This window comes from Cebus imitator, unplaced genomic scaffold (genome assembly GCF_001604975.1).
Source record: "Cebus imitator isolate Cc_AM_T3 unplaced genomic scaffold, Cebus_imitator-1.0 Scaffold197, whole genome shotgun sequence".
Taxonomy (NCBI): Eukaryota; Metazoa; Chordata; class Mammalia; order Primates; family Cebidae; genus Cebus; species Cebus imitator.
In genome coordinates this window covers 1,981,387-2,008,884 of record NW_016107512.1, presented here as the reverse complement: position 1 = coordinate 2,008,884, position 27,498 = coordinate 1,981,387, and the positions used below count along the sequence as shown (strand labels likewise).

Sequence of the window (27,498 nt, the reverse complement as noted above, 5' to 3'; positions counted from 1 at the left end):
TGGCCACCTACCCTGGGTCTATGCAGAACTGCACGCACTTGACCCGGCATCTCAGTGTCCCCAAACCACCCCTGCCTGCCTCAGGCCAAGGAGCTGACAATCTGTGGGGGGCATCTTCTAAATGCCCTACGGCTTCAGGAATGCAGCTGTAGCTTGCCCTTCTGCCTTCCTGTTTGACAGTGTGCCGGGATGGGGTGGGGGGTGGGGGACCTTCCTCTTTTACTTTGTCCTCCTCACCTTAACCCTCTCTCTGCAGTCTTAGAAGTCTGCCATTTTTCCTTCTTAGTGGCCCACCGCTCTCGCTGACCAAGTTCTCCTTCAACCCACATTCCATCCCTGCACCCCCCACCCCAGGTTCTCACAGTCCATGCTTGGCAGTCTCATCGTCCTTCCTTGGCAGGCCACTCCCACCCTGGCACCCCCAAGGCCAGGGCTGCCTCTCCCATATCTCTCAGATCACCCATCGTAGCAGAGGGGCAGGGGGAGGCTCCTCAGTGCAGTGTCCTCTCACAGGCCTCTGGTATCCTAGCTTCCCAGCCCCACCACACACTTGATCTCAAAAGCCTGATCCAGCTGGGTGCAGTGGCTCACACCTGTAATCCCAGCACTTTGGGAGGCCAAGGCGGTGAATCAAGAGGTCAGGGGATTAAGACGATCCTAGCCAACATGGTGAAACCCTGTCTCTACTAAAAATACAAAACTTTGCTGGATATGGTGGCGAGCGCCTATAGTCCCAGCTACTGAGGCAGGAGAATCCCTTGAACCCAGAAGGTGGAGATTGCAGTGAGCCGAGACTGCGCCACTGCACTCCAGCCTGGCCACAGAGAGTGAGTCCATCTCAAAAAAAAGAAAGAAAAAAAAAGCCTGATCCCATAGAGAACTGATAACCGGGCCTGGTGGGCCCAGTCCCCTACTTCCACACCTCCTCCATCCCCACCCGGAAGCTAGCAATTTGGAGTTGAGCCCCAGAGCCCAGAGTCCACTCACCCCTTCCCTTCCCACCTGCTCCGTGAAAGGAGACTGCCAGCAGGGCGAGGGTTACTCAAGTCCAACTAGGCCCAAACCTCTGGGATGCCCTCCTCATCCAGCTGCCCCGCTAAGGTGTGGACAAACTCATCCACTGACCGCAACTTGCCCACTCCTCAGTTCCGAAGTCAGCAACAGTCTAGCCCAGCCCTGCCCTCTGCCCAGCCGGGGGGCCTCAGAGACTGGGTCTACACTGAGGGCTGGGAAAGGAAGGGGGAGGGTGAAAGAAAGCAGGCGGAGGCGCAGGTTCCTGGAAGGCGTCTTTAATCAGGATTTGGTAGTACACAAGCTCTCCGGATTGTCTGCATTAACATACAGGGACTTAAAAAGGCACAAGATCCCTCGCACAGCGACGCGTGACGGCGGGGCGCCCCCTCCCCACCCGTGCGCGGCCGTGTGCGTGTGGGTGCGTGTCCGTGTCCCACCCCCGTGGCGGCGCCGCGCGTGTGCGTGTCAGTTTCAAGTGCTGGATTTGTACAGTACTCGCAGTCTAGGGGCGGGGGACTCAGTGCATGCTTTTCTATCCGGGCCTGGGGCCACCCCCCCGACGCCGCTATGTACACTAAGGAGGACGCACCCCGGAGAGAGAGAGGAAGAAAAAAAGCGTCCCATCTTCGTGTGCGTGTGTGCGCGTGTGTGTGCGTGTGTGAGTGTGTGTGTGTGTGTGTGTGGTTTTGAGTTTTTCGTGCATGCTTCCGCTGGCCAGGGTCGGGGAATAGTGCAAGCGTATAATACAGTATTATTGCGGTACAAAAGGGGAGTCGAGGGAGGGACTTACCATGGGAGGGGAAGGCTCAGGAATAAACCGACTGGGACTCAGGACCCCAGAGGGTCCTCTCGCTAATCCCCTTCCTATCCCTCCCCCACCCCGCAATTAGAAAGCCTCTCCTGAGGGATCCCCGGGTCCCTGGAGGCAGGGGCTCAGCTGGGCCCCGGTGCTGAGTTTCTCCCACCAGTCCAGCTCCTCCGGGGGCAGGGGCCAGTCCCTCTCCTCGCTCAACACTGAGAACTCCGAGGCCCGGAGCCCCGCCCCCTCCCCCACAGAAGCCCCTCCTAACGGGGAGCGGTGTCGACGGAGCAAGTGCAAAGGAAGCAGATGTTGGTCCCTGAGTTTTATTTTCGGGGGTGGGGGTGTGGGAAGAGCTAGAAGTGGGGGGCATGTTTGGAAACCCCCAGGGCCCATAGTGGTGGGGTGGGATGGGGCAGGGGATGCGGACCGGGGCGTGGGCAAAAAGGGGGCTGTTGGGTGGTTCTGAGACACCTGGTCTCAAAGCTCTGCCCCCCTCAACTCTGGGCTCTTTGGCATCCAATTGCAAGGCCAATTGTTGGGGCGGGGGTGGGGGACAGCCCGGTGGGCGGTGAGGTAACAGGAGTCAGGGGTGGGGCGACAGGGCCCTCCGAACCTGGAGACTTAGCCGGACGCCTTCCCCCACCCCCCTCCGCACCCCGGCCTGGCAGCACTGAGGGGAGCCCCACTCCACCCCGCCCCCCGCCCCGGGGCCAGGGAACCGGCGGCTGCCAGCGGCAGCAGGGAAAAGCAAACGAAAACGGGCGCGAAGACGGGGGCGGTGGGGGCGGCGGGGACACGAACCCAGGGAAAGCCTCGGCGGCGGGGTGGGGTGGGGCTGGAGCGGCGGGGCCGAAGTCCGGCGGGGAGTGCGGGGCGCCGCGGGGCGCTGTGGCGCTGTGGGGTTATGGGGGGCGGGCCGTACATTCGTGGCGCTGGCCGCGGGGGCGGGCGGGTGGAGGAGGCCCTAACTGGGGGACCTTCGGGGGCGCCCCAGCTGCGCCGTCCTCGTGTGCTCCCGGCCGGGGCAGCTAGTCCGGAGAGTGGGCAAAGTGCGCGTAGCTACGGACAGAGAGTGTGTGAGTGTGGGTGTGAGGGCCGGTTAGTGCGTGGCCAGGCGGACCCCACTGCCCGCACCCCCACAGCCTGTGCAGGGAGGGAGGGTGCGTGGTGGGAACGAGGGCGGAGTGGAGTGGAGGAGAGTCTAGGAAGGTTCGGAGTCCTGCGGGCTCCATTTCCCCTCCTCTCCACTCCTTCCCCACCCCTCATTTGGAGGAATCGGGCACTCTCTGGGCCTCTAGGGCTGGGACGCTCACTGGATGGTGTGTGGGGAACCAGAGGGACACCGGAGGGGCGTGGCCCTCAGACCTGGAGCCTCTCCCTTAGGGAGAAGGGTGCTTGACATTTTCAGGGGCTGACTGTATACGGGGTGGGCTGGTTCCTGTCCCTTAAGTGTGTCCCAGGTCTACGTGGAGTTTGGGGTAGGGTGGGCTGGGGTTCAGGACCTCCTGAGAGATCTATACTTCCATCTCCAAGTACCACATCAACCCAAGGACAGCAGAGGAAACAGCATTTTCCAGGCCCCCCCACACACAGCTGGAGTTACCCCCACCCCCATCAGAGCCACACCCTCCTGGTGGTCCCCTCCACCGCCCACTCCACATAGATACATTTACACAGCTCCTTCTGCCTACCCCAGGGGCCAAGGCTCCCCCCACCACTGCCTGAGCAAGACAGCACCACTCCTCCCCAGAAAAAGGGAACTAGGCAGGGCAGAAGAGAGAGCCAGTCCAGGGTCCTGGGACCAGCCTGGCTCAGAGGTGCCACCATCCCCTACCCACTGGGCAGGGCTGTGTCTGTTTTCCCCAAAACTGGAAATGCAAAGGGAGATGGTGGGGTTCAGGATGTTAGCGGTTGGGATGAGAGTGTTTAGTGGTTATTGCTGTGACCCAAGCTGCCTTGAGTGTGTGGGGGATGTATATTAAGTTATCGAGAATTTACTAGAGCATTTGTCACCGACCCAGGGTTCTCAGAACATGCCCTCTCCCATGGAGAAAATACCAGTCCTACCAGGAGGCCCCCACTCACACAAAAAGGTCCACTGGCCCCCACACTCATTCAGGCACTTAAGCACACCACATGTATACACACAGCACACACCACATATCCCCACTGGCCGGGTTCGAGTTCCTGGGGAGGAACACTGTCACCCTTCAAGAGCTGCAGGTCTGGAGACAGGGTGGTGTGGGAAGTCCTCGGGCTCACAGTGGTTGCAGAATGAGTTTAGGTCGCCTCTGCCTGGAAACCATTTTGGTTTGGTTCACAGAGTGATTTTTCTTTTTAAAATTAGATGCCAACAATTAACAATTGGGAGATTTCAAATAAAAATTAGAAGATAGTGGCAACAATTGGTTGAGCTGAGGATGGCAGGGGCATGGGGGTTCCCCTGTTCACCACAGTCCCCGAACCTGCCACTTCTCTGACACTGTTCGGCTCTTATTGACGTATGAGTTGGTGACACCCATTCAGTGCTCACAGATGCCAGTGTCTTCCCCGTCTGTGAGCCTGACTCCTAGGAACTGACCAGTCCACCTGAGGTCAGGCTTTGGAGTCCCTGCTTTCTCATGCTAACACCTGCTCTGCCCACCTGATCTCCAGAACTGCTGTGGGATGCTTGGGGCCATGTGGGATTGAGGGGTTGGGGGTCTCTGGAGAGACAAGGTCCAGTCATTTCAACCAACCCCAGTACTCTAGAGTAACTGCCATCTGGACGCCAATCCATGGCAAGGTGGGAATGGGAAAGGAAGGAAATATGGCTTGCCGACAACTCCCCTCTTCTCTATAGACTGAGGAGGGGAGCCCACCGCAAAGGACAATCACAGACCAATACACAGACCAAGACGTTTCACAAACTCCTACCAAACAAGACCTCGGATTATTCGGCATGGGTGGGTTTTTTATATGTTCCTGTAAATAAAATGTTCTGATTAATTTGTTAAATGCAGATAATACTGGGATCTACCTCGTAAGCTATTAGGAGGTTTCAATGAGTTAATGTTGTAAAGTGCTTAGATCACTGCCTGGCACGTAATAAGCACTGTGTGCCAGTGGCTATTAAATAAAATCACAAATAATTGTAAGCCACCACTAAATGCACCACTATCAAGTGCGAAAACACTGTTTTCAAAATGCAACAGACAGCTGACCTTGAGGAGGCTATGCGCTTTCCCCAAGCATGATGTCAATCTTGCAACATTCTGGCCTTCTCTTGGGAAATGCTTCAGAAAACAAGTGACAATACTGCAGGCTCCCAGCCCCCACATAGCCTGGAAACCAGAGACAGGCAACTCGACCCAAACCACGTGAGGCTCTGCCGCGCTTCATGTGAACTTGATCCAACACAAGTGGCTTAGATGACCTTAGCAATTTCCAAGAGTCAAAGCCACCCCGAAAAGAATAATAATATTATTAAGATCACCTCGTGTTAGCTCAGAGCTTTATGGCTTCAAAACACTCTCCCCTCCACCATGGAGGATATAGAAAAAGATGTCCCCCTAAAGGACAACATGCTTTGAATCGTGGCCTTGCTTTAAAGGACACACACCCTCCCACAGATGTCAGTTCTGAGGGGGGTGTGTTTGAAAACTCAGCCACCTTCTCAATGCTGCAGGATCTCCCCCTCCAAAGGCGTTGGAAACAGTAACATGGATGTGATGCTAAAATGAGGCTGAAGCCAGTGCCGTCATCTTTGATATATCACAAGGCACTTTGGGATCTTAGAGTACCTCAGGGTTATGGTCACTGAGATGGAGCTGTGCTCAGGGTTGGGTAGTGGAACCTCTAGAAGGGAATGCTGGATAACAGAGTGCTCGGTTTCATCCAACCCCAGATTAGGAGGGTCCCTGCCCACATTGCTCCTGACTTATGAGCAGATGGCAGGCAGATTTCCTTCACTTCAGCTCGTGCCACTACCTGGGGTGGATGGGAGGAGGGTAAGAGGAGGGGGCTGGGGAAGGCAGTGCCAGCAGGAGGGGAGTGGGGTCCACTGTTCAGCCTCACCCCCTCACCTTTGTGCTTTTTGTTTTCTGTCCCTTCCTAAAGGGTCTCCCTTGACCCTCTCCTACCTACTGCCTGAGCAGGGTGCAAAAAGCCATCCAAAACAGCCTGGAGGGCAGCAGAGGCTTGGGTTTGGGGAGATTCAAAAGTGAGCAGCTGAAGTGGGGGTGGGGGCAGGGCACAAGTATTAGAACCCAAATCTGGCTTTTGCCAGATGGAGAAGGTGTTCTTGGCCCAGACATCCTCATAAATAAATAAATAAATAAATAAATAAATAAAATTATTTACAACGCAAGATTTTGGGGAAAGAAGTGTGTGGCTATGGAGTGGCTCCTGTGGATGGCGTGGATGAGCCATACCATGATGCTGGCCATCTGTGTGGACAGTTTGGCTCCAGGGCACTGCCCACCACACTTATGGCACCCCCAGGCAGGGGCCAGGGCCCTGAGGCCTCTACTCTAACCAGAGACATCTGGGGAATTGATGGGCCAAGAAGAGGTCACGGGAGAGAGGGGTAGAAGAGTGAAGCTGTGATGAGAGAAGGTGCATAGGAAACCAAGACTGCATAGACATCTTCCTGGCTCCCTAACGCACACGTGCCCACACACTCATAGAGCACTATGCAACTTCGCCACGTGCCAGTCACATTGAGGTCTGTGCAAATAACACTTCCTGGAATTGCAAAGTGCACAACCTGAGCATTTATCCATGGCAGCCCTGCCACATGCACAAACGCTCGTTCGTAAGCACACTCTTATACACAAGTGTATGCGCATGCACACAAGCAAACATACAGACACAGTCTTACTGAAATAAACATTTTGCAAATCCTCGGGCCTCCTCCCCTCCCCATACAGGCACTGCCCTTTCTGGTACCCACTCTACTACTACCCCCTTCCCCAGGGGAATAGAGGTGCTGGCTGACATGGGCAGGATGAAGAAAGGGAACCTTGGGCTCCCTGCAATGAAGGTTGGGGGCTGAGAAATGGGCAGAAGAGGCATGAGCAAGCTGGCATCCTGACCCTTCCCCACCCCCATGTGTCCAGATCCCTATCCCACCTGCCTCTCTTCTGCTGTGTCTTCACCACCACCCCTGGGGGCTGACCAAGCACCTACAGGAAGGAGTCACCCTCTGAGAAGGGCAGAGGGTGGGGCTGCTCCCACCTGGGATTTGTCCTGAGACACTGGTTTTGCTGCCGAGCACAGTTTCTCGCCTCATCCTAAACAACTACCTGTGCTGCCACTGTTGCTAAGCTGGGTCTCCTTGCTGCTAGGTTCCAGCCTGCTTTGAGAGGTGGATCCCAGGCCCCTCTCATCCATCCTCAGCTCCTGAGGTGCCGAGGACAGACAAGCAGTCTTACCAGGGAGTGATGGCACAGGTGTCTTGGGGGAGGGGCAGCCTACCATGGACCGAGCCTTCCTGGGGTAAGATGTGTGAGGGAGGAACTCTGTCCTCAATAACAATGACCTGGGAAGGGCTCACTAGGTCACAGGCCTGCCTCCCCCCATCACTGAGCATTGAGACACTCCCCACCACATTCCAAACCTGGCTGGCCTGGCCTCCATCCCATACACAGGGACACAGGAACACACACACACACACACACACACACACACACACACACACACACGGAGGGGTCTTGGTCTCCCGCCGGCCCCTTGGGGTGGATCAGACCCAGCCATGCCAAGAGATCAGAGATTAAACATAACAAAGCCCATGCCAGAGTGCTTCTGGCCCTGCAGGCCTCATCTCCCTGACACCTCACTTTCCACCGGACTCCAGCCCACCAGTGGCTCCAGCTGAGCGCACCTGCCCTGTCCAGGAAACGGCACCAGCCCCACCCCTCCCTGCACCATTTGGCTGGCACCTACAAAGGGAGCTGATGTGGGGTGGGACGGAGACTCTGCTTGGGGTGGGAGTATTACAGTACCTTGGGCCAACGTTCTCGGGGGCTGTATTGCATGATGGGGTGGGATGGCGTGTGTGAGTGTGTGATTATTGCGTCCTGGGAAGGAACCATGGTCTCTGCCTGCTCCCCACCCCCCCCACCTGCCCCCTCCAGGAGGGGGGGGGCCCAGCCTAGGTCTTGTGGGTGAACCGGGCCCACACCTGCTGCAGCTGGGACCGCGAGATGCGGAGCACCGAGGGCACGAGTCTGTGGTTGCCAGCAGCGAGGGGCGCGTGGCGCCGGTGGGGCGCCCGCACGGGGCTGCTCTCGGCCGAGCGGCTGCGCTGAATGAGGGAACCGGAGGAGCCCGAGGAGCCGCCGCCGCCGGGGTGAGGGTAATGCTCCGTCTCCAGCGTGGAGGAGGAGAACACGGAGGACGCCAGTCGTCGCAGGGGGCTGTACCGCGGGAGGGAGTGCCCCGAGAGTCTGTCCTCCTCCAACTGAAAGAGACCAAGAGAGTGGAGGGAAAAGAGGTGTCAGGCACAGACTCGACAGCTCCGTCTCCGGGGCCACCCACCGCTCACAGCCCCTGCGGCGCCGGCGTCCCGGGCAAGTGGGCGGGGTCGGGCAGGGTGGAGGAGGGTGCAGACCACCCGCCCCAAGGTCCTGCCTCAGAATCTAGGCTCTGGCCTCCAACGCCCTTCCCCCTCCTCCTCCTCTCAGGCACTTCTCACACCATGGTCTCCTTGCTGAGACCTTGGCCACTCACCTCCTCCAGGAAGTCTTCCTGGCTTAGCCCTACCTAGCTTAGGGTTGTTCTGGACTGGGGAACCCTTTCTCTCGGGAAAGCGGCTCTGTGCTCTGAGAGAGTTCCTTGCCATGTGATGGCAGCTGTGTGCTGCCTGTCTCTCCAGCTACATTCCATGCTACTCATCAGGTCTCAGAAACGTTCCCTGCACCCCTCCGCCTTGGCACTCCTGCCTCATCACAGGAAGTGTTGGGATCTGGGTGACAATGTGGCATAAGGTGGGACTCCAGAGCCCAGTTGCTGGTGTTTGAATCCCAACTCCACCACTTAAAATCGGGTGACCTTGAGCAAGTTACTGCACCTCTCTGAGATTCAGTTTCCCCCTCTGTACAATGGGGGTCATAATGGTGCCCACCTCAAAGTGTGGTCATGAGGACTGGATGTTACAAGATGTGCAGCACTTGGAACAGTGCCCGCCGTGGAGTAAATGCTGTGCTCTCTGAGCCATTTTAGTATCTAATTTTAAATCACTCTTCCAAATGAGGAAACGGATGGACTCGTGGGAGGAGGGGCAAATTGAAGTCATTTCTTGAAAGTGGCTTTTTCCCTGCCCCCTCAAAGGCTGAGCCACCAGGCAGCCTGTGTACGGGGCTGGGCAGAGCCGCTGCCTCATCGCCTTCAGGAAGAATTCTGCCCTGTGCCTCCATGCCCTTCACATGAAGTGGAGGTGTTTCAGGCATGTGGGGATAGAAATGGTGCCCAGGGTGTTACCAAACCTCTCCCAGCCCGACCCCACTCTCTTCCTGAGACTGAGGCCAGTTGAAATTGCTTTTATAGTGGGCAGCGAGGACTGGCTGGGCTAGCTCCTCCGAAAGGAGGGGGCCTGGGACACTGAGCTCCAGCATCCCTTGCTGATGTCAAATGAAGGTACAGAGACTTTGCACGGAACCTCCAGCAGAGCAGGCCAGAGAGAGAACATTCTAATAGGACTGGCTTTGCTCCCACCTTGATTTCCCTTTCAGCTTCTTGTCTAGGGTCCTTCTGAGCTAGTCCCATCTGTACTAAGGGTTAGGGGTCTAAGGCCCACCCAGAGAGACCAAGGGACAGGGGCACCATCGTTGCTCAAAGCCTCCTTTCACAGCACCTGTGGGTGCTGGAGTTTAGCATTCCAGCCAGAGTTTGCTCAGCTGCCAAGCAGATTTTCATAGGATGGCACTGAATCCCAGAGTGCTCTTGCCCTTCAGACTGGGCACCACTTGTGGCCACCTGCTTTTCCTCAACACCAGGTGGTGAAATATCACCTCTGAGACTGCTCCAGCTTCCTCCCCTGCAAGTTCCCGGCTAGAGCAGATAAGAGTGTTCTGTTATTTCCCTGATGGACCTCGACTGTAAACATCTTTCTCAACCTTTGCATCTCCACCTCATCCCTCGTGACCCTGAGCTCCAAAAGGGCAGGACTGGGCAGCTTTATTGTTCTTTGTCCCCCAGCCCCCAGCACACTGCCCAGCACGTGGCAGGTAAATGCTTTGGTGGCTGCCAGGCAGTGTCTGTGTACTCAGGAATGCTGACCTGAAGTGCTGTCAGCCAGAGACAACCCGAAAAGGCAGGCAAACAGCCCTCCCCCAAATCACACACCTGCTAGCCTCCTTCGCCCTTGCCCTAGCTTTCCCCACCACTCCTAATTTGCACTTTAAATGTCTTTAAGAAGAAAGCCAGGTGTGTGAAAAAACAAACAAACAAAAAACTATCACCAAAGAACAATAGATATTTTTAAATTGTGCCTGCTTTCACACTGTTTTCCTCCTGGCTTCCCACATGTCCAGGTGACAAAGTTGCAGGTGCTCATAGTTTAAATGACTGGTGTTATGAGAAAGTTCACACATCAGGCACTGAGAAAACTGAGGTAGCTCTAGAGAAGGTGCCTCCAAAAAGGTGGTGGGGAAGAGGGTATTCCTGCAGAGACTTCCTGACTGCCCTGAGCTGCAGAATCTCCACCTGTGGGTGGAGAGTCCCCAAAACTGTAATTCTAGGATGCAGTCAGATTTGGGAGGCCCCACATAGGCTTCAGCTGGGCTCAGCACTTCGTTCAGGCCAGCCAAAAGACAGAAAGAAAAAATAGGTCCGTCCATTTCTCCCTGCTCCTCTCCCCTTGATGAAGGAAGATCTCTGCTTCACCCTGCTGTCCTAAAGTGCTTGGCAAAACATGTTGTACCCCATTTATTCATCCAGAGGCACACACAGAGGCTGCCCTGCACACTGATAAGCCCACAGGCACACCTGCTGACGTGGCCCAGACAGTGAGTGTGCACACACACACACACACACACACACACATACACTCCGGGCTCTCTCTGATCCTGCACAAACCATCTGCTCTCTCTGGCCTGTATGTTCTCTGTTAAGCTCACAGACCTCAGACTAAATGACTCAGAGCTCAGATCTCGGGATGAGCTGCCTGGGTTCAAGTCCCAGTGCTAAGACTTACCAACTAGTGGTCACCAGCTGGGCTAGAAAGTGTGCTTCTCTGAATCTTAGTTTCCTTACTGTAAAATCAGGATTCCCTGTCCACAGTGTTGCTGTGAGGAATATACATGTAAACATGAGAGTTCTTAGGACAGTGTCTGGCATGTAGTAGACCCTAAAGTGCTAACTATTGTCGTCATTAGAATTACTACTGCCATGGTTATCATCAATAGCAATGCTTTGACATTCTAGGCGTCTGTGGTTCTGTACACACTTGCAGACATGCTGCATATTCTACACAAATGCAATAACATGTGCACCCACATGCAGGCACATACATGTGGACACATCCATCCACCAGTGCACGGCTTGAGTTCTGCTGACACAAACGCACATGCGCAGTGGCAGAATGCTACCCAGCCTCCGTTCTGTACACTGTGGGGAACCCGAGACCCACAAATACCTCACCCCCAAAGACACACACAATGTATCTATTGCTGAAACAGGTAGTGCCCATCCCTGTCGCAAGGAGGACCCAAGCCCGAGACTGACTGATTACAGAATCGGCCTTTGCTTCCCCATCCAGCCAAATCTCTCCCCACCTCGGCCAGAATTCCCCAAAGTGAGGATGAGTCCCAAGACACAGGTAGGAATCTGCAGGTAAGAAAAACTTTAGAGATGAACCTCAGAAATTGAACCTCAGCTCCCTCACCTGGAGACCCAGAAAGGGACAGACTGGCCCCCAGTTGCTGGGAAGGGACCTGCTGCGTCAGGTCCAGACCTGCGTCTCCCGACTTTAATTCTGGGCTCTCTCTTGACACTGTCTGTCACCCTCCCTAGACCTTGTACTTCCTGCGGGTACAACCTATGACGCAAGTCACCTCTGATGCCCGTGGTACGTGGCACACGGTAAATGCTCAGTGAGTATGGGCGAATGAATGAGAGCGGAGCAAGGAGCCCCAAACATTTTGATCCCTCTCCTGCTTACTGGTGCTGGGTGTGGTAGGAGCAATGGCTAGTTCACAACACAGTTGTGCCAGCCCATGTGACTGCCAAGGCTTCCAGGGCTGCGCCTACAACTCAGGCCAGCAAGGGCCTCTCTGGGTGAGAACTCACAGGCCCCACTTTTTAAACCCCAAGTTTCCAGTGTCCAGGCAAGGCTGGGATGCACACTCCCCAGGATCACAGCTCAGAGGTCCTCTCTTCTAGGAGGGACCTCTAGATAGGGATGGGGTCTGAACACAGTCCTGCCCACAGCTGCTTTTCCCAGGGCACCCACGTGATCCCAGGCAAGGCCTCCCAATCTGAGCAAGTGGTAGAACTGGCCCCTGGCCCGACACCTGGGCACCTCCCAGAGCCACCTAGAGTGCACATCCCCAACGTGGGACCACTGTGTGGAACGCGGCGCAGCCCCTGAGCCCCTTCCAGCATCACCCCCATGGCTCCCCCCAGCCCCTCTGCGGGTTCACAGGCCCCATTTGGTACACAGTGCTGTGGTTTTCGTCCATTTCCCAGGTCAGAGGTCAGCCTTGTCCCACATAGCGAATCCTGGCCAGGCCAGTGGCTCTCTGCCTGTTCTGACACCCTGTCCTTGTCAGAAGAAAATAGCCTAAATACTATGAGACATTTTGCAGTTTGGCCACCATCTGGCCCCTCCCTGCCCTTCCAGCCTTGTTCCTCAGTCCTCCCACACAAGGAGGTGCCATTGCAGCCAGACTGGCCCCTCCAAAGGCACCCAACACACTGGTCCCTGTGCCTAATCTAGAGTCTCTGTCTCCCTGGCTCCACTTCTCCCCATGGCCATCCACCTGGCTCTCTGAGCTCACCTCCTCCATGAAGGCTTCCCTGACTGTGGGAACCACCTCCCACTTCTCCCTGCTGCCCCCCAGGCCTCTCCTACCCTGATTTGGGGACCTTCTCCCCCATGCTCCTCCCATGCTCTGACCTCTCCCTCTCACTCATCATGCAGAGCTCCTTCTCCTCTCATTCCCCACAGATGTGAGCACCTCTCAGCTTCCACCCTCACTTTTGGGTTCCACAGTCCCCTTGGGTAACATCACCCACTCCCACGGTTCCCAAACCCCCAGATTTGTATTTCTAACTGAGATCCCTCTCCTGAGCCTCAGGTGCTTACACATAAACATCTCTTAGATACCATGAGGTTATTTTATTTTATTATTTTATTTTTATTTTGAGTCGGAGTCTTGCTCTGTCACCCAGGCTGGAGTGCAATGGCACGATAATTGGCTCACTGCAACTGCTGCCTCCCAGGTTCAGGCAATTCTCATGCCTCAACCTCCCAAGCAGCTGGGATTACAGGCAGGCACCACCATGCCTGGCTAATTTTTTGTATTTTGAGTAGAGACAGGGTTTCACCATATTGACTGGGCTGGTCTCTAACTCCTGACCTCAGATAACCCATGATCTGCCCACCTTGGTCTCCCAAAGTGCTGGGGTTACAGGCCTGAGCCACCGCACTAGCCAGGTCATTGTATTTAAATCTGAATTCTCACTCCCTTCAAAACCATTCAGGGCATCAGCCGAGACACCAGACGCCCCAGCCCCTGCTCCATCACAGCCCTCTTGGCCTCTCCTCAACATCCTTGGCACTATCCACCTTGCCCCACATCCACAGCCTCACCCCAGCCCAAGCCACTGGGGTACTCTACTGCCACTGCCTGCCAGGTGGCCTGCCTGCATCTAGTTTCATGCCACTTCAGTCCATTTTCCACACAGCAGCCCAAGGATCATTCAACAGCACCAATGTAATCATGTTGCACCCCTGTTTAAAAACCTTCAGTGGCTCGCCAAACCTGCAGCATCAAGCCCCAACCCGTTAGCGTAGCCCCGAGGCCCTCCGTGGCAGGGCCCAGGGCCGACCTAGCACCCTGCTGTACCGTGCCATCAGCACACTGCTCCAGGCCTGTGCAAAACACGTGCCCGTGGCCTACGAGGCCTTTCTCCTGCCTTGTCACTTGGCTTCATTTCTCACAGTGCCAGACTCAACCCAGAATGGAGAGGACACTTCCTCTGTGGAGCCTTGCCTGCCCTCTAAACACGGTTTCAGACCCTTAAGCCTGTCTCCCTCCATTACTGCCCTGTGACTGCTGGGTTACTGGTCAGTGGTACCCACACGTGTGGAGCTCCCCAGGCCTACACACCAGGACTCTGGGCACCTGAAGATGAGGAGTGGGGTGCAAGCCCAACCTTACCTGTCTCTGTGGGCCTGTGGGGTCTGACTCTCTCCGTCGAGGGCGCGGTCCCGAGTGCAGGGGTGAGTGGGAAGGGCTGCCGGGCGTGGGGGGCTGTGACGTCTCGGAACGGCCATCAGCCTGGCTCAGCTGGGGTGGCAGGGGCTGGGGCAGCAAACGCTGCAGGTCCTCCTCTGCCAGCGTCTGCATGCTGCGTCCCCGGGGCCGGACGGTGGGTTCTGCCCCCAGCCGCCGCCGCTCCTCGCCCTCCTCGGGCAGTGGCCGCAGCTCCTCGGGCTCCTCGTCCGTGGTGCCCGACGTGCTGGGCTCAGCCCCCGGAGGGAAGTCCTTGAGCTCCGTCTCCTTGTCGATGATGACCCATTCTTTGCTATCGAAGTCCTCCTCCTCAGCCAGCGGCACTGAGCGGAAGGCATTGCTCAGGGCCTCCTGCTCCACAGAGGCTGACACGTCCATACGGCCGCTGGCCTGCCGGTCAGCATGGCCTGTGTCCACTGACAGCATCTGGGCTGGCTGCGAGGAGCAGGCCTGGCGCGAGGGTGAGCCAGGCAGATCCATCCGTGACCTGCAAAGCCACCCCTCATGGGGCTCAATGCCTAGGCCCGCTGGACCCCCAAGGACCCCATGCAGGTGGCAGGGTGGGGCGTGACTCCCGAAACCTGACCACAGTAGCCCTCCCACCCTGGGCCAGGCCAGTTACCTGTAGGTTGTCACCCTCCAACCTCACTTCCTATCCAACCTCACTTCCTATCAAGGCTTTGTTCGTTCGTTCATTCATTCATTCATTCAACAAATGTTTCTGAATGCTTACCGTGCTCCAGGAATACAAACAAGCAGAAAATAAACTCTGTGCAAGGCACGCTCTCTCCTGCACCACCCTAGGGAAGCTAATCTTCCTCAGGCAAGCTTTGTTCTTGCCTGTCCAGTGCTCACACCCACCAGTGGCTGCTTCCTGCTGCTTCCAGGCAAACACACCTAACTGGCACTTGAGTGTACAGAGGGCCTTCCAGCCTCTTCTGCCACCACCCTCCAGGCCTGCCTGGCTGGTTTCATCACCCCCAAGATGGCCTTCTTAGCACCAGCTCAACAAACTCCAGTGACTCCCCGGCCCCAGCAACAAAGTCTACATTCCTTGGTTTATACTCAAGGCCTCTCGCAGCCGGGCTATAGCTCAGTTTCCCCATTTCCCTTGCCAGCCCATCTCGGATTCCCCTCTTATGGCCCACCCCTGACGTGACCTCTCCCCATAGGACTGCTCCCCACACACAGCCCATCCTGCTACTCTTTGCTGTCTGATACAGGTCGGCTGTGGCCTTGGGCAGGTGCCTGCCTTTCCCATCCCACAAGGATTAGTGATTTGTATGTCTATCATCACAGGGGAACCTCATGTCTGTTCACATAATCTGTCTCCCCAGGAGACTGTGAGCTCTGCCGAGCAGGGACTAGGTCCCATCTGACTTTTTACCCCAGGGGCATTGATGCTGCATTGGGATATCTCTTCTGTCATTATATTTTTCTTTTTTTTTTTTTTTTTTTTTGAGATGAAGTCTCGCTCTGTCGCCCAGGCTGGAGTGCAATGGCTCGATCTCGGCTCATTGCGACCTCCGCCTCCCAGGTCGAAGCTAATTCTCCTGCCTCAGTCTCCCAAGTAGCGGGGATTACAGGCATTTGTCACCACGCCCAGCTAATTTTTGTATTTTTAATAGAGACAGGGTTCCATCATGTTGGCCAGGCTGGTCTCGAACTCCTGACCTAAGCTGATCCACCTGCCTCAGCCTCCCAAAGTGCTGGGATTTGAGGCGTGAGCCACCGCCCCCGGCCTTGTTATCTTGAACTGTACTGTGAATCTGACATTACTTTCAGAGCCTCTCAACTTGGGGCCATACCAGCCCCAAGAGGATGGTATTTCTGGTTCTACAATAGTGTGGGGGATGCTACACAAGGAAGAATTGCCCTCTCCCAAATGCCAGGGTACCCCACTGAGAGCTGCCACGGAGGCCTAACCTATCTGGAGTGTGTGCCACTCCCTCACATTCAGGCTGTGGCGGGGTGTGGCCTGACTTTAACTCTCCCCAGCATGGAGCCTGTAGTTCAATGGCTCTTCAGCTGCAGAGGCAGGGGTGCCCATGAGAACCACCGGCGGGGCTTTCTCAAAACACTCTCGCCCCAGCCTACATGGGACCTGCCCGATCTGACTGTGCGCAATATTTTTATTGACTTGTTAATAAGACTTAAATAAAACACCCCTGAGAGAGACCACCTAGGGTCTTATATTTATGCTCCCATGTAAACGGCTGATATCATTTCCTTTCTGAGGCACAGTTTGTTTTGATGGACGTAAAGGGGAGAAAGGGTGCCAAAGTCCCAGGGCTAGTGGTGCTTGAGTGTGTGCATGTGTGTGTGTGCGTATGTGTTCCTGTGTGTGTGCGTGCATGTGTGCGCAAGTGTGTGCGTGGTGGAGGCTCGGACAGAGGGCTGGAGACAGGAGACGGCGGGGTGGGAAATCTGAATCCCAACTGCTTCATCCCGTCTTGTGCTCCCAAGAGCCCCAGAGCCCATCCAGACCGTCTGCTGTCCATGAATCCTGTTCAGCCCTCAACTGTCCCTACCACCCCTGCAACTGGGGGTCACTGTGAGCCAAACCAATTTGCTTCTTGTTCCCTAAAAGCAGACAGCTCCTCAATACTGTCTCGTTGAAGGCATTTCCCCCCGCTCTTCACTCGGATCCCTTCCAAACTGTCTTTCCTCGTTTCCCCATTTCCAGAACCCTCCACGCTGAGGGACTCCAGGCTACCATGGATGAAAATGGTGGTCTTCAGTCCCAGGTAGGCCAAGCTGTGAGTGTGTGAGTGAGGACTGAGGCTGCTCACGAGGAGACACACTGATTGGGTGCCAGAAAGGATACCCCCCTTATCTCTTTGGAAGAGACCCCTTTTCTGGTTCAGAGAAGGCCCCAGTCCTACTGTGGAGTGAAGTCCCACTCAGAGGCCAACGGAAAGTGGCAGTTTCTCAGGGGCCTCCCCACCTGATGCTGTCCCACCCACCATCAGCACAGGTGGGGACTAGGCCTTGGCCCCTGTTGTCTGCCCACCATCCGAGGTCAACAGACCACCCTCCCACCCTCCTCCCTTTCCCTCCCAAAGGCTCACCTAGGTTCTCAACGCTACAACACTCCTTTTCACCAACCGGGTTCCCGCTGGTCCCCTCCACTCTGTGACTTCAGATCTCTCAGCCCTGAACCCCAAAACTTGGCCTGTCCTCTCTTCCAGCAGTTTCCAGGCCCCCTCCCCCAAAGCTGCGGAGAGCCTACCTCAGCTGCACTTGAAGCATCTATAATTAGTCTCCAGGAGAAGAGGCTCTGGAAGCACACACACCCACCTACCAACTCACCCCTCACCCCTCCTGGGCCCGGGGCACCCAGCCTGTCCCTCCTGCAGCCCGCACTCCACCCATGCCCTTTCCTGGCATGAGCCAGGACCTCTCTGGATCCCCCACTGGGTCTCTCAGACCCTGTCTCTGGCCCCAACTGAGTCTGATCCAGGCCCAAGTATAACCAGGGTCTGCCCACTTCCACCACACATCTGACTTTTCCTCCAGACCAGCCACGTGAAGGCGGAGGGACCTCAGGCCCCAACCATGCCCCCGGCCCCCAGACCCACCTCCTCTCAGGTAGCTCCACTCGCCCGTCTGCCGTGGACAGCCTCTCTGACTCGGGGCTGTTCACCCTCCGGTAGCGCAGAGAACGGACTGGGGTTGTGGGGGAGTCTGGGGGGGCACGCACCGGGGAACTGGGGACCCCCACGCCTCGGCTCTGTTCCTCCTCCACACAGGGGCTCTGCAGGAGAGGGGAGTGCCATGAGCTGGGGCTGATGTGGCGGCTGTGGGCCGATGGTCTCCTCAGGGTGAAGGAGACAGAGACAGAGGATGATGATGGGAGGCGCGGCGAGGCTAGGGCGGGGAGGGACCAGGAAACAGAGGCAAGGCTGGCAGGCAGACGGCTGGGGACCAGGCACTCAGGAGGAACAGGGCGGGGGCCCAAGGCTGGGAGTCGGGGGTGAGGGGAAAGGCCACCCGCGCCCTTCGCCCTGGCTGCAGTTACTTTGCCGATGTTGATCCGGAGTTTGTTCCGGTTGACATCTGTCTCTTCCCAGACTTCAGCCTCAGGACCCCCAGGGTGGGGGACAAGGTGGGGACTGGGGCCCAGCCCTTCAGAGGGCCTCCCGGGCAGAATTGGGGGTGCATTCTCCTGGTCGCTCAGGTGCTCTCCCTGTAGCACATCCTCGGTGTTCTCTCGGAGCAGGTCCCCAGGCACCGGTGTCACATTCACCACCCTGGAGAGGACCGGAGGAAGCCATGGGCAAGGCTGGCCAGGTGCCCTCTCCTCCCGCGGCCCCCTCCTATCAGCAAAGCCCTGGAGACCACCCCCAGGAGTGGGCACAGAGAAGGTCCCGGCAGGGGTGAGAGTGTTCAGGCCCAACACCATTCCTGGCGCACAAAGTCTCTGAGACCAGACCACCCTCAAGCTGGCAGGGGCCACAAAGGAAATGTCACCATCTAGCTCCGTTGACTTAGGGGATCTTGCTGTCGTTCAAGGCCCTGCCAGATTTCCACTGGTGTTCACTGTCTGGCTTCTTTTAGACCCAGGAGTGGGTCTAAAAAGGAGAATCACTGGCCGGGTGTGGTGGCTCACACCTGTAATCCCAACACTTTGGGAGGCCGAGGCGGGCGGATCATGAGGTCAAGAGATGGAGACCTTCCTGGCCAACATGGTGAAACTTCATGTCTACTAAAAATACAAAAATTAGCCAGGTGTGGTGGCGTGCACCTGTAATCTCAGCTACTTGGGAGGCTGGGGCAGGAGAATTGTTTGAACTCAGGAGGTGCAGTTTGCAGTAAGCTGAGATCATGCCACTGTACTCCAGCCTGGGTGACACAGCCAGACTCCATCTCAAAAAAAAAAAAAAAAAAAAGGAGAATCACTTTGGAGTTCCTTTTAAATTTACTTTTCTTTTGTTATTATTTTGCAGTCTGGGAGCATAGATTGAAGTTGCCCTGAATATATACTTAAAATCTTTATTATTTAATCTTCCTTTATTATTACGTTTTAGAGTTCTTTAAGCACTGCCTGTATGGAACTGGGCATTGCAATGTGCTACCAAGTCCTGTGAAGTCTCCTTCCTAAAGATGACCCTGAAGCCCCTGCCCACTTCTCTCCTTGGCTTGCTCCGGGGGCTGGGTGGAGAGCCCCTTCCAACTCCAGCTCCTCCCTGGACCACCTCTGTCTTTGTGCCCATCACATGGTTCTGAAATGCTGACCCAGCGATTGACTTCAAACATTCAGACTCAGCTGAGAGTGCTTGGAGGGCAGGAGCTATAACTTTTAAGTGTATGGCCTCAAGACATGGCCATTAAATTCATGCATATGAACGATGAGAAAGAGGCAAACTTCGAGGCTCAGGTAATTTCACTTAGAGTTCCCTGCTCCCCCAGGGAACCCACTAAAGTCAAAAACTCCAAATGAGGAAGATGCCCACTCTATGCTCAGATTGAGGGTGGAGATGGGGCAGAATTTCCCCAAGTTCCAGAACTCCACCAGTGGGCACCAAGAATAGGAAAAACAGCCAAATGTGTCCAGATAGGAAGAGAGGAGGGAACCACCTGCCCTCTGGGGCCAGGTAGGAAGAAAAGTGAGGACAGCCTGCCCTCCTGGATAACAGCTCCAGGCAGGGGCTGGCGGGTCCCCTTCCTGAGACTCACCCAAACATGGCTGCCGTCTGCCGGGTGTTCTGCTGGGGCGGGGTGGAGGTGCTCGTGGACAGGAGGGCATCGGTGCCTGCCTTCTCCCAGTCAAAGGCCTCATTCTCGGCAATGCCCCGCTCCTTCATGCTGTTCTCAAACACCGACATGATCAACTGCAGGGGGTGGGGGTGGTGGGAGGACAGAGAGGTGACCCGGGGGCTAGCCAGGAGGAAGGGGCAGTTGCTGGGATTGCAGGGGGAAGAGAGGGACTTTCCAGGACAGGAATGGGCCTGAAGGGGGCATTGGAAGGAGAAGGGCACATTGATTGTAAATGAAAACATGCACATGATATGCAAATCAACATGTAAATTATCGTCTTGGATTAAGCGCCACTGGCTGGACATGAACCCTCTGAGATCTGTCCCCTGGTTACCATCCCCAACTGCCTCTGCCATTTCCACCATGTCGGCAACCTAAACCATTAGGAGTTTCCAAACCCACTCGTGGGCTGCCGCCTCTGCACAGGCTGCCCTCTGCTGGGGAACCTCTCCCACTCATTGTCTCCTCTCTGCAGCTTCCCCATGCATTCTCCCCACCATAGAGCTGCCCTACGGGGCACAGTGCGTCAGTTTGAATCGTCCACATGCCTATCTGCCAACTCTGCATCCCTAGCAGCCAGCACAGGGCCCCAGCCTGGGGGGTGCTTGCAGCTGTGTGGCCTTGCGGATCCGACGAGGCTAAGCCAAGCTCAGGGGCCATCTCTTTCAGGCTCTGGGTTCAGGAGGTGGCAGACAGTTATAGACCCTCTGGGATCCTCAGAACACTCCACTCTGGCTTGGCTGTCTCCAGAGCACAGGGCAGATTCTCTCTGCTGACAGGAGCCCTTGATCGAGTGCCTCCTGTGTGCCCGAGACTGTCTCTGCTCCCAAAGTGCACAGCATTGTGCCTGGCTCATAGTGGATTCCAGGCGGAACGCTGCTGCTGCTGTTCCCCCATTCTCTGATCAGGGACAATGGGTCCCATGGGCTGTGGTGATAGAGGCTTGGAAAGAGCACTGGACTCGGAATCAGAAGATGTGCCTGAGCCCAGCCCTGCTCCTAACCACAATATTGGGCCTCAGTTCCCTCATCTATGAAATGGGAATGATCATCCCACTTGCCTCCCACAGAGTTTTCATGTAAAGTACTTAAAAGCATTTGGCTTCATTGATTATTTTTGTTCATGTGTTTGTTTGAGATGGAGTCTTGCTCTGTCATCCAGGCATGAGTGCAGTGGTTTAATCTTAACTCACTGCAACCTCCACCTCCTAAGTTCAAGCAATTCTCACGTCTCAGCGTATTGGGTAGCTGGGACTACAGGCACCTGCCACCACACCTGGCTGATTTTTATATTTTTAGTAGAGACAGGGTTTTACCATGTTGACCAGGCTGGTCTTGAACTTTTAACCTCAAGTGATCCACCCACCTCGGCCTCCCAAAGTGCTGGGATTACTGGTGTGAGCCATTATACCTGGCCAGCTTCATTAATTATTAAGAGCTGGGGCCAGGTGTGGTGGCTTACACCTGTAATCCCAGCACTTTGGGAGGCTGAGGAGTGTGGATCACAAGATCAGGAGCTCAAGTTCACCTGGTCACATTGGTGAAACCTCATCTCAACTAAAAATGCAAAAATTATCCGGGCATGGTGGTGTGCACCTGTAGTCCCAGCTACTCAGGAGGCTGAGGCAGGAGAATTGCTTAAACCTGGGAGGCAGAGGTTGCAGTGAGCCGAGATCTCGCCACTGCACTCCAGCCTGGACAACAAGGCAAGACTATGTCTCAAAAAAAAAAAAAAAAAAAGCTGGAATAATAATATAAGGAGCACTCGTTATCATCAAAGGCTTGCTTGGAAGCATAAATGAGTGAACAGGTGAAAAGCACTGAGAACAGGTGCTCTTGATAAATCGTGGCTGTGACTGGTTTACAAGAGCACAAGTGCCTTTACTGCAGTTAGAAGACGAGGGGGAGAGGCTCGGGGACAAGGCAGAGCCGTGGAGCCTCAGCAGGAGCAGGGTGCTGGGGCACAGTCACCCACAGAGTGGTGTCCAGGGAGCAGGGGCAGGGTAGCAGGCGCCCACCTGGTAATCGGGCTTGGTGAAGTAGTCGAGGCTGGCAATGTGGTCCAGGAAGAGGTGGAATTCTGAGGGCATGTGCTTCAGCAGCATCCGGTGCTCATACTTCTCCTTGATCATCCCTACCTGCTCCTGGAGGCAAGAGGCCACGGGGAGATGGAGCCCCAGCTGCCCCCACACCCCCTCTCCTGCCTCAGACCCAGCTGCCTGGGACTCACCTTGTCCTTGATCTTCCTCCAGGGCAGCTGGCCCACTGCAAACTCCACCAGCATGTAGAAGAGGGACCACAGGTCATCGTGGCGGCCCATCTCCTGGGGGTGGGGGAAGGGAGTCACCAGCAGCTCTCAGGTCCTTCCCTGGGAATGGGCAGCTGACCCTTCTCTGAGGGGCATCGGTCAGGGAGGCCTGCCACTCAGGCCCCTAAAGACAGAGCTGGCGTCTCCCTGAGGCCACAGCTCCATCCCCAACCCTCCCACACACACAGAGTCTCACAGTCAGAACTACCATGTGTGCTTCCTCACCCGACAGGGGTCTGTAGTGAGAACAGAGAAAATGGGGTTCCCAAAACAAATGAAGAAGGCCACGCTGAGCCTGCTATAGAGGAGGCTTCCTCCAGCTCAGGGTCTCTGGGGTGGCAGATTGCAGCCCCTACCTCATCCTCCTCTCCCCATCCCTCCCCAGCAGCACACTGCACCCTGACTTTGCCCCTCCCGCCTCCACATCCCTCTGCCTGGGCTCTGCCACTCACCCGGTTCTTGTGGGCATTGACCGAGGCATAGCGAACAGTTCCTCGAAACCCGGCCACATTACGAGGCTGCGGAAGAGAGACCACCAAGAACGTCACCCGGTAGCGCCTCATCTCGGCCACCTCTCAGCCCTGCTACCAAGCCTAACTCTTCACCCTGACCACCTCCCCTAGCTGGGGGTGGGCCTGCTCTCTGACCTTGCAGTCCTAAACTGCCTGCTGACCCTACCCCTTGCCCAGAGTGGGCAGGAAGATCACAAGGTATGGATGTGGCATCCCCCAAGAGTGCGGGCTAACAGCGGACAGGCCGAGTGTGGACCCCAGAGCTGGGTGGCGCTGATAACACCAGGCCAGGCCAGCTTAGACAGCTGCAAGAAAAGTGAGTGAAGGGTCCCAGATCTGGGAGTAGGTGGGGAACCCTCCACTGTCCTCCCTGCCCCGACGGTACTCACGGGCCGCACATCCCCCGTGGTGTTGGTGTACTGCCGGGCCAGCCCGAAGTCCAGCATGTAGCACTTCCTGTAGGTGGAGGGCAGCCTGCCCATGGCAAAGTTTGACTGGGGGAGACAGCAGCTGTGAGCCCTGGGGGCTCCAACCCCAGCTGGGCCACCTCAAGGGGCACCAAGAAACAGCTCTGCAGCTGGTGAAGGACCCTCAGCCCCACATTCACTCGCCCGCAAGGAGACATCAGTATTCATGTGTGCACCAAGTCACAGCCTCACATCTGAGGGGTGGGTGTGATCATTCCCATTTTAGAGAAGAGGAAACTGAAGATCAAAGAGCTTAGAGAGCATCTCTGAGATCACACAGCAAGGGGTGGCTCAGCCAGGTCTGTCCGGCTCCAAATTTTGGGGACACCCCAGCAGGGCAGTTGTGGTTTGGTGTAACTGGTGTGGCTGCCTAAGGCAGCAGGCCTGCTGGGTGACCTTGCACCATTCAACTAACCTTTCTGGGCCTCAGTTTTCATCTCTTTAAGTAGGAGTTTTTTTCCTAGCACAAAGATTCAAGATGCCACAAAGTCAGCTACTTGGAACACCTTGCCAAGCCCCAGCCCTCAATCCCCTTCCCTCCATCCCTCCATCCTTTCCCAGCCCCTTCACCTTCCTAGGTTCCAGGACTCTCAGGTCAGGGTCGAGGAATAAGGAAGAGAAGGGAATAAAGAACAGAGGGAAATAAGGAACAGAAGGGAAGAATGGAGGAGAGGACTGGGCATGGCCGAGGGGCAGGCAGCGGCGCACGCTCCTGGGGAGCAGGGGAGAGGAGAAGGGGTTCAGGGAGAAGAGGCTGTCTTAACCCAAGTCCCAACCATGGTTGTGGAGGAGAAACCAGGAGACCCAGGGAGAGTTGGGGAGTGTGTTTTGGAGGAGGGAACAGAGAGGCATTCAGAGGCAGTGCTCACAGGCTTGATGTCGCGGTGCAGGAAGCCCACAGAATGGATGGCCTCAATGGACTCCAAGATCTGCTTGCCCAGCCGCAGCGTGGTGCTCAGCGTGAAGGTGCCTCGCGGCTGGCTGCGGCGCAGGTCAGCCAGGTTCCGGCCCTGCGTGGGGGTGGAGGTGGGGGTTAGACTCACCCTCCGCCGCCATCCCAGACGACACCACCACCGTGATACTCTTCCCAGCCTCACCCCAAAGGGTTGTGCCCACTCCCCTCTCCCGGGGCCACAGTCTCCCTTCCCTTCCCCAGAGTCACGCCCAAGCTCTTGGAGAGGGGAGGGAGGATGGGCCACGGGGACTCACCTGGAGCTGCATCACTACATAGTTAAACTTCTCGTTCCTGCCACAGCCGATGAATCTGCACACGTGGTCCTTCCCTGAGGGGCACAGACAGAGGTCTTCCAGCTCTTACTCTTTCTTCCTCATTTCCAACCCTAAGATGGGCTCCTAGTGCACTCTTGATTCCTGGTCCCTCCAGCGCTGGCCCTGTGAGCGCCTCTCTCACCACCTCCCTGGCCTTGGCCTCATCATGTTTCCTAAACTCCAGCTCCATCACTTCCTTAATCACCAACCGAGCCTCCTGCTCCATCACTCTCTTAGACTCCAGTGCCGTCTCTCTTAGACTCTGGCTTCGTCACCTCCCCCTTAGCTCCTGACTCCATCCCCTCTTCCCTCCACCATACGACATCTCCTCCCTCAGCCCAGCTTCTGATCTCATCACTTCTCTTAGCCCCTGGCTCCATCATCTCTTCCCTCCCATCCCCTTCCCCGAAGCCCAAACCTTGCAGCTTCTTGAGCACGGCCACCTCCATCTTGAGGACCTGCTTGGGTTGCTGGGCTGACTCCACCTTGAGGGCCACATTCTCCCTGGTCAGCAGGTCCATGGCCTCGTAGATCTCACCAAAGCCCCCGCCCCCGATCTTTTTTAGCTATGAAGATGAGGGGATAGAGGATGCTCAGGGATCAGTTTGAACAGCTCCTCATCCCACCGGCTGCTGGGTTGCATCCTTCATGGGTGGGGAAGAGGGATAACTTTTTTTTCTTTTTTAGACAGAGTCTTACTCTGTCACCCAGGCTGGAGTGCAGTGGTGCGATCTCGGCTCACTGCAACCTCTGCCTCCCATGTTTAAGCAGTTATCGTGCCTCAGTCTCCCTGGTAGCTGGGACCACAGGCACACGCCACCACACCTGACTAATTTTTTTTATTTTTAGTAGAGATGGGGTTTTGCCATGTTGGCCAGGCTGGTCTCCAACTCCTGACCTCAGGTGATCTGCCCACCTTGGCCTCCCAGAGTGCTGGAATTACAGGCGTGATCCAACACACCCAGCCAGAAGGGAGTGTCTTTGAAAAGGAGGATCTCATGTCTCTCTTCCTTGCCCCACCCCATCAGCACCCCTACCTCCTCTCCTAGTGCCCTGAGACAGCTCAGCTCCTGAGCACACACACCACACACACACACACACACACACACACATACACACACACAAGGCCAGATGTCAGCGTGGGTAGTAGGAAAGGGTAAAAGACCTGTGACCCTGTATAGACTGGAGAAAGCCTAATGTAGGATTCTGAGGAGATACTGGGCCGCCCTTGACATTTTCTTCTCTAGGACAACAAATATCATGTTTCCCCATCCCCTGTGTAGACTGAGCAACCCAGTTCCAGGACCTCCCAGCCTCAGGGCAGATGGATCCCCTGGGGCAGCCGGCACTCCCTGGGGTCGGCAGCCACCAAGGAGTCACAAGAAGGAGAGAGTATTTGGGCCAGGAGATTCCGCAAAGGGTGTTCGTGGCCCATGCTCACTGCCAAAGCTCACATCACACCACATCACATCACTCCCTAGGCTCCCGGTCAGATGCCCCAAAGCAGGGTGAGCCTCCTCTATGGGGAAGGGGGCACTGTGGGAGCATGGTGGGACCAGAGCTTGTAGACAATGGAGCAGCAGCCTGACTCCTCAGCCTCCCCATTCAGCCTCCCAAAGCAGGCGTGAGAAAGGCAAGGAGGAGAACCTCAATGAAGTGAAGGAAGAGCTGGCAGGGAGCCGAGCAAAGCTGAGTTCTGGGGAGGGGCTCAAAATCATTTCAGCTCAGAGGCCCAGGAGTCCTGGAGGGTGAGGGCTCTGCTGGCAGGCATGGGGGAGCAGGGAGAAGGTGCCAAGTTCCAAGCTGGGACCAGTTTGGTTTAAGAAAGATGTACATGACCCCAGAGGAGGTCCACTGAAAAAAAGAGAAGGATGTAGACCTCGATGCTCACCCCTTTGGGGAGCTGCCTCAGCGAGGGCCTATCTGCTCTGTGCACCATCGGAGCCCTCACTCTGTTCTGCTGGCTTGTGGATCTGGTCAACCTGCAGACTCTGTCCGTTCAGGCTCCTGCATCTCTGAACCCGCCCAGAAAGTCTGTTCAGTGCAGAGATGCCCTGTGATTGTTTAGTGGTGTTTGACACTGTGGAATGGAGGGAGGAAGACTGGGCAGAGCTGGAGGGCTGGGAGTTGCCAGGTTACCAATGAAATCGCTCGAGAAAGAGAGAGGGGCAGGAAGGGAAGATTTAGAAAAGAAGCAGAATGTTGGGTGGGAACTTCAAGGTGCTGGTGTCCAGGAAGGAGACAGGGAAAGAGGAAGGAGGAAGAGTGAGAAGCCAGAGTTCCTTTCTTCTGGAGACAAAAGCTAAAGGCAGGATTTCAGAGCCAGGAGGGGACAGATTCAGACTCAAGGGAAACAATGGCATGTCTGCCTCTGGGGTACTTTAAACTCTGGGGAGATGTGAATGTCTTCTAGATTCCTTTATGGTTTGCTTGTGCAAGTGCAGAGGAAAGGGCAAAGGGGAGGGAACAACAACAGAATCTTGGTCTCACAGATGTCATCTCAGCTAATCCCCAAAGGCTCCTGGCAACACAGGTGAGGAAGGTCATGTGAGTCCCCGTTTTGCACAGAAGGAAAACTGAGACACTTTACATGCAGTATTTTGCCCCACGTCACACTGCCAGTTAATAGCAAAGCTAGATCTGGGCCCGGTGGCTCACGGCTGTAATCCCAGTGCTTTGGGATGCTGAGGTGGGCAGATCACCTGAGGCCAGGAATTTGAGACGATCCTGGCTAACATGGCAAAACCCTGTCTCTACTAAAAATAGAAAACATTAGCCAGGTGTGTTGGTGGGTGCCTGTAATCCCAGCTACTCAGGAGGCTGAGGCAGAAGAATCACTTGAACCCAGGAGGCAGAGGCTGCAATGAGCTGAGATCATGCCATTGCACTCCAGCCTGGGCAACAAGAAAGAAATTCCATCTAAAAAA

The 27,498-nt window shown here is 55.9% G+C and overlaps 1 protein-coding gene across 3 annotated transcripts in view; it reads right to left on the bottom strand.

Annotated features, from left to right (window-relative positions):
- Nucleotides 1-27,498, bottom strand: part of TTBK1 (tau tubulin kinase 1) — a 44,985-nt gene that overhangs the window by 10,645 nt on the left and 6,842 nt on the right. For all 3 annotated transcript variants that reach the window (XM_017547345.2, XM_017547343.2, XM_017547344.2), the window contains exons 3-13: nucleotides 24,990-25,137; nucleotides 24,512-24,585; nucleotides 24,172-24,312; nucleotides 23,225-23,329; nucleotides 22,776-22,841; nucleotides 22,246-22,338; nucleotides 22,034-22,159; nucleotides 19,936-20,090; nucleotides 18,278-18,509; nucleotides 17,838-18,013; nucleotides 14,182-14,743 (exon numbers count right to left, since the gene is read on the bottom strand). In XM_017547345.2, coding sequence (XP_017402834.1) covers nucleotides 14,182-14,743; nucleotides 17,838-18,013; nucleotides 18,278-18,509; nucleotides 19,936-20,090; nucleotides 22,034-22,159; nucleotides 22,246-22,338; nucleotides 22,776-22,841; nucleotides 23,225-23,329; nucleotides 24,172-24,312; nucleotides 24,512-24,585; nucleotides 24,990-25,137 — 1,878 coding nt within the window. The remainder of the gene's footprint in view (nucleotides 1-14,181; nucleotides 14,744-17,837; nucleotides 18,014-18,277; nucleotides 18,510-19,935; nucleotides 20,091-22,033; nucleotides 22,160-22,245; nucleotides 22,339-22,775; nucleotides 22,842-23,224; nucleotides 23,330-24,171; nucleotides 24,313-24,511; nucleotides 24,586-24,989; nucleotides 25,138-27,498) is intronic.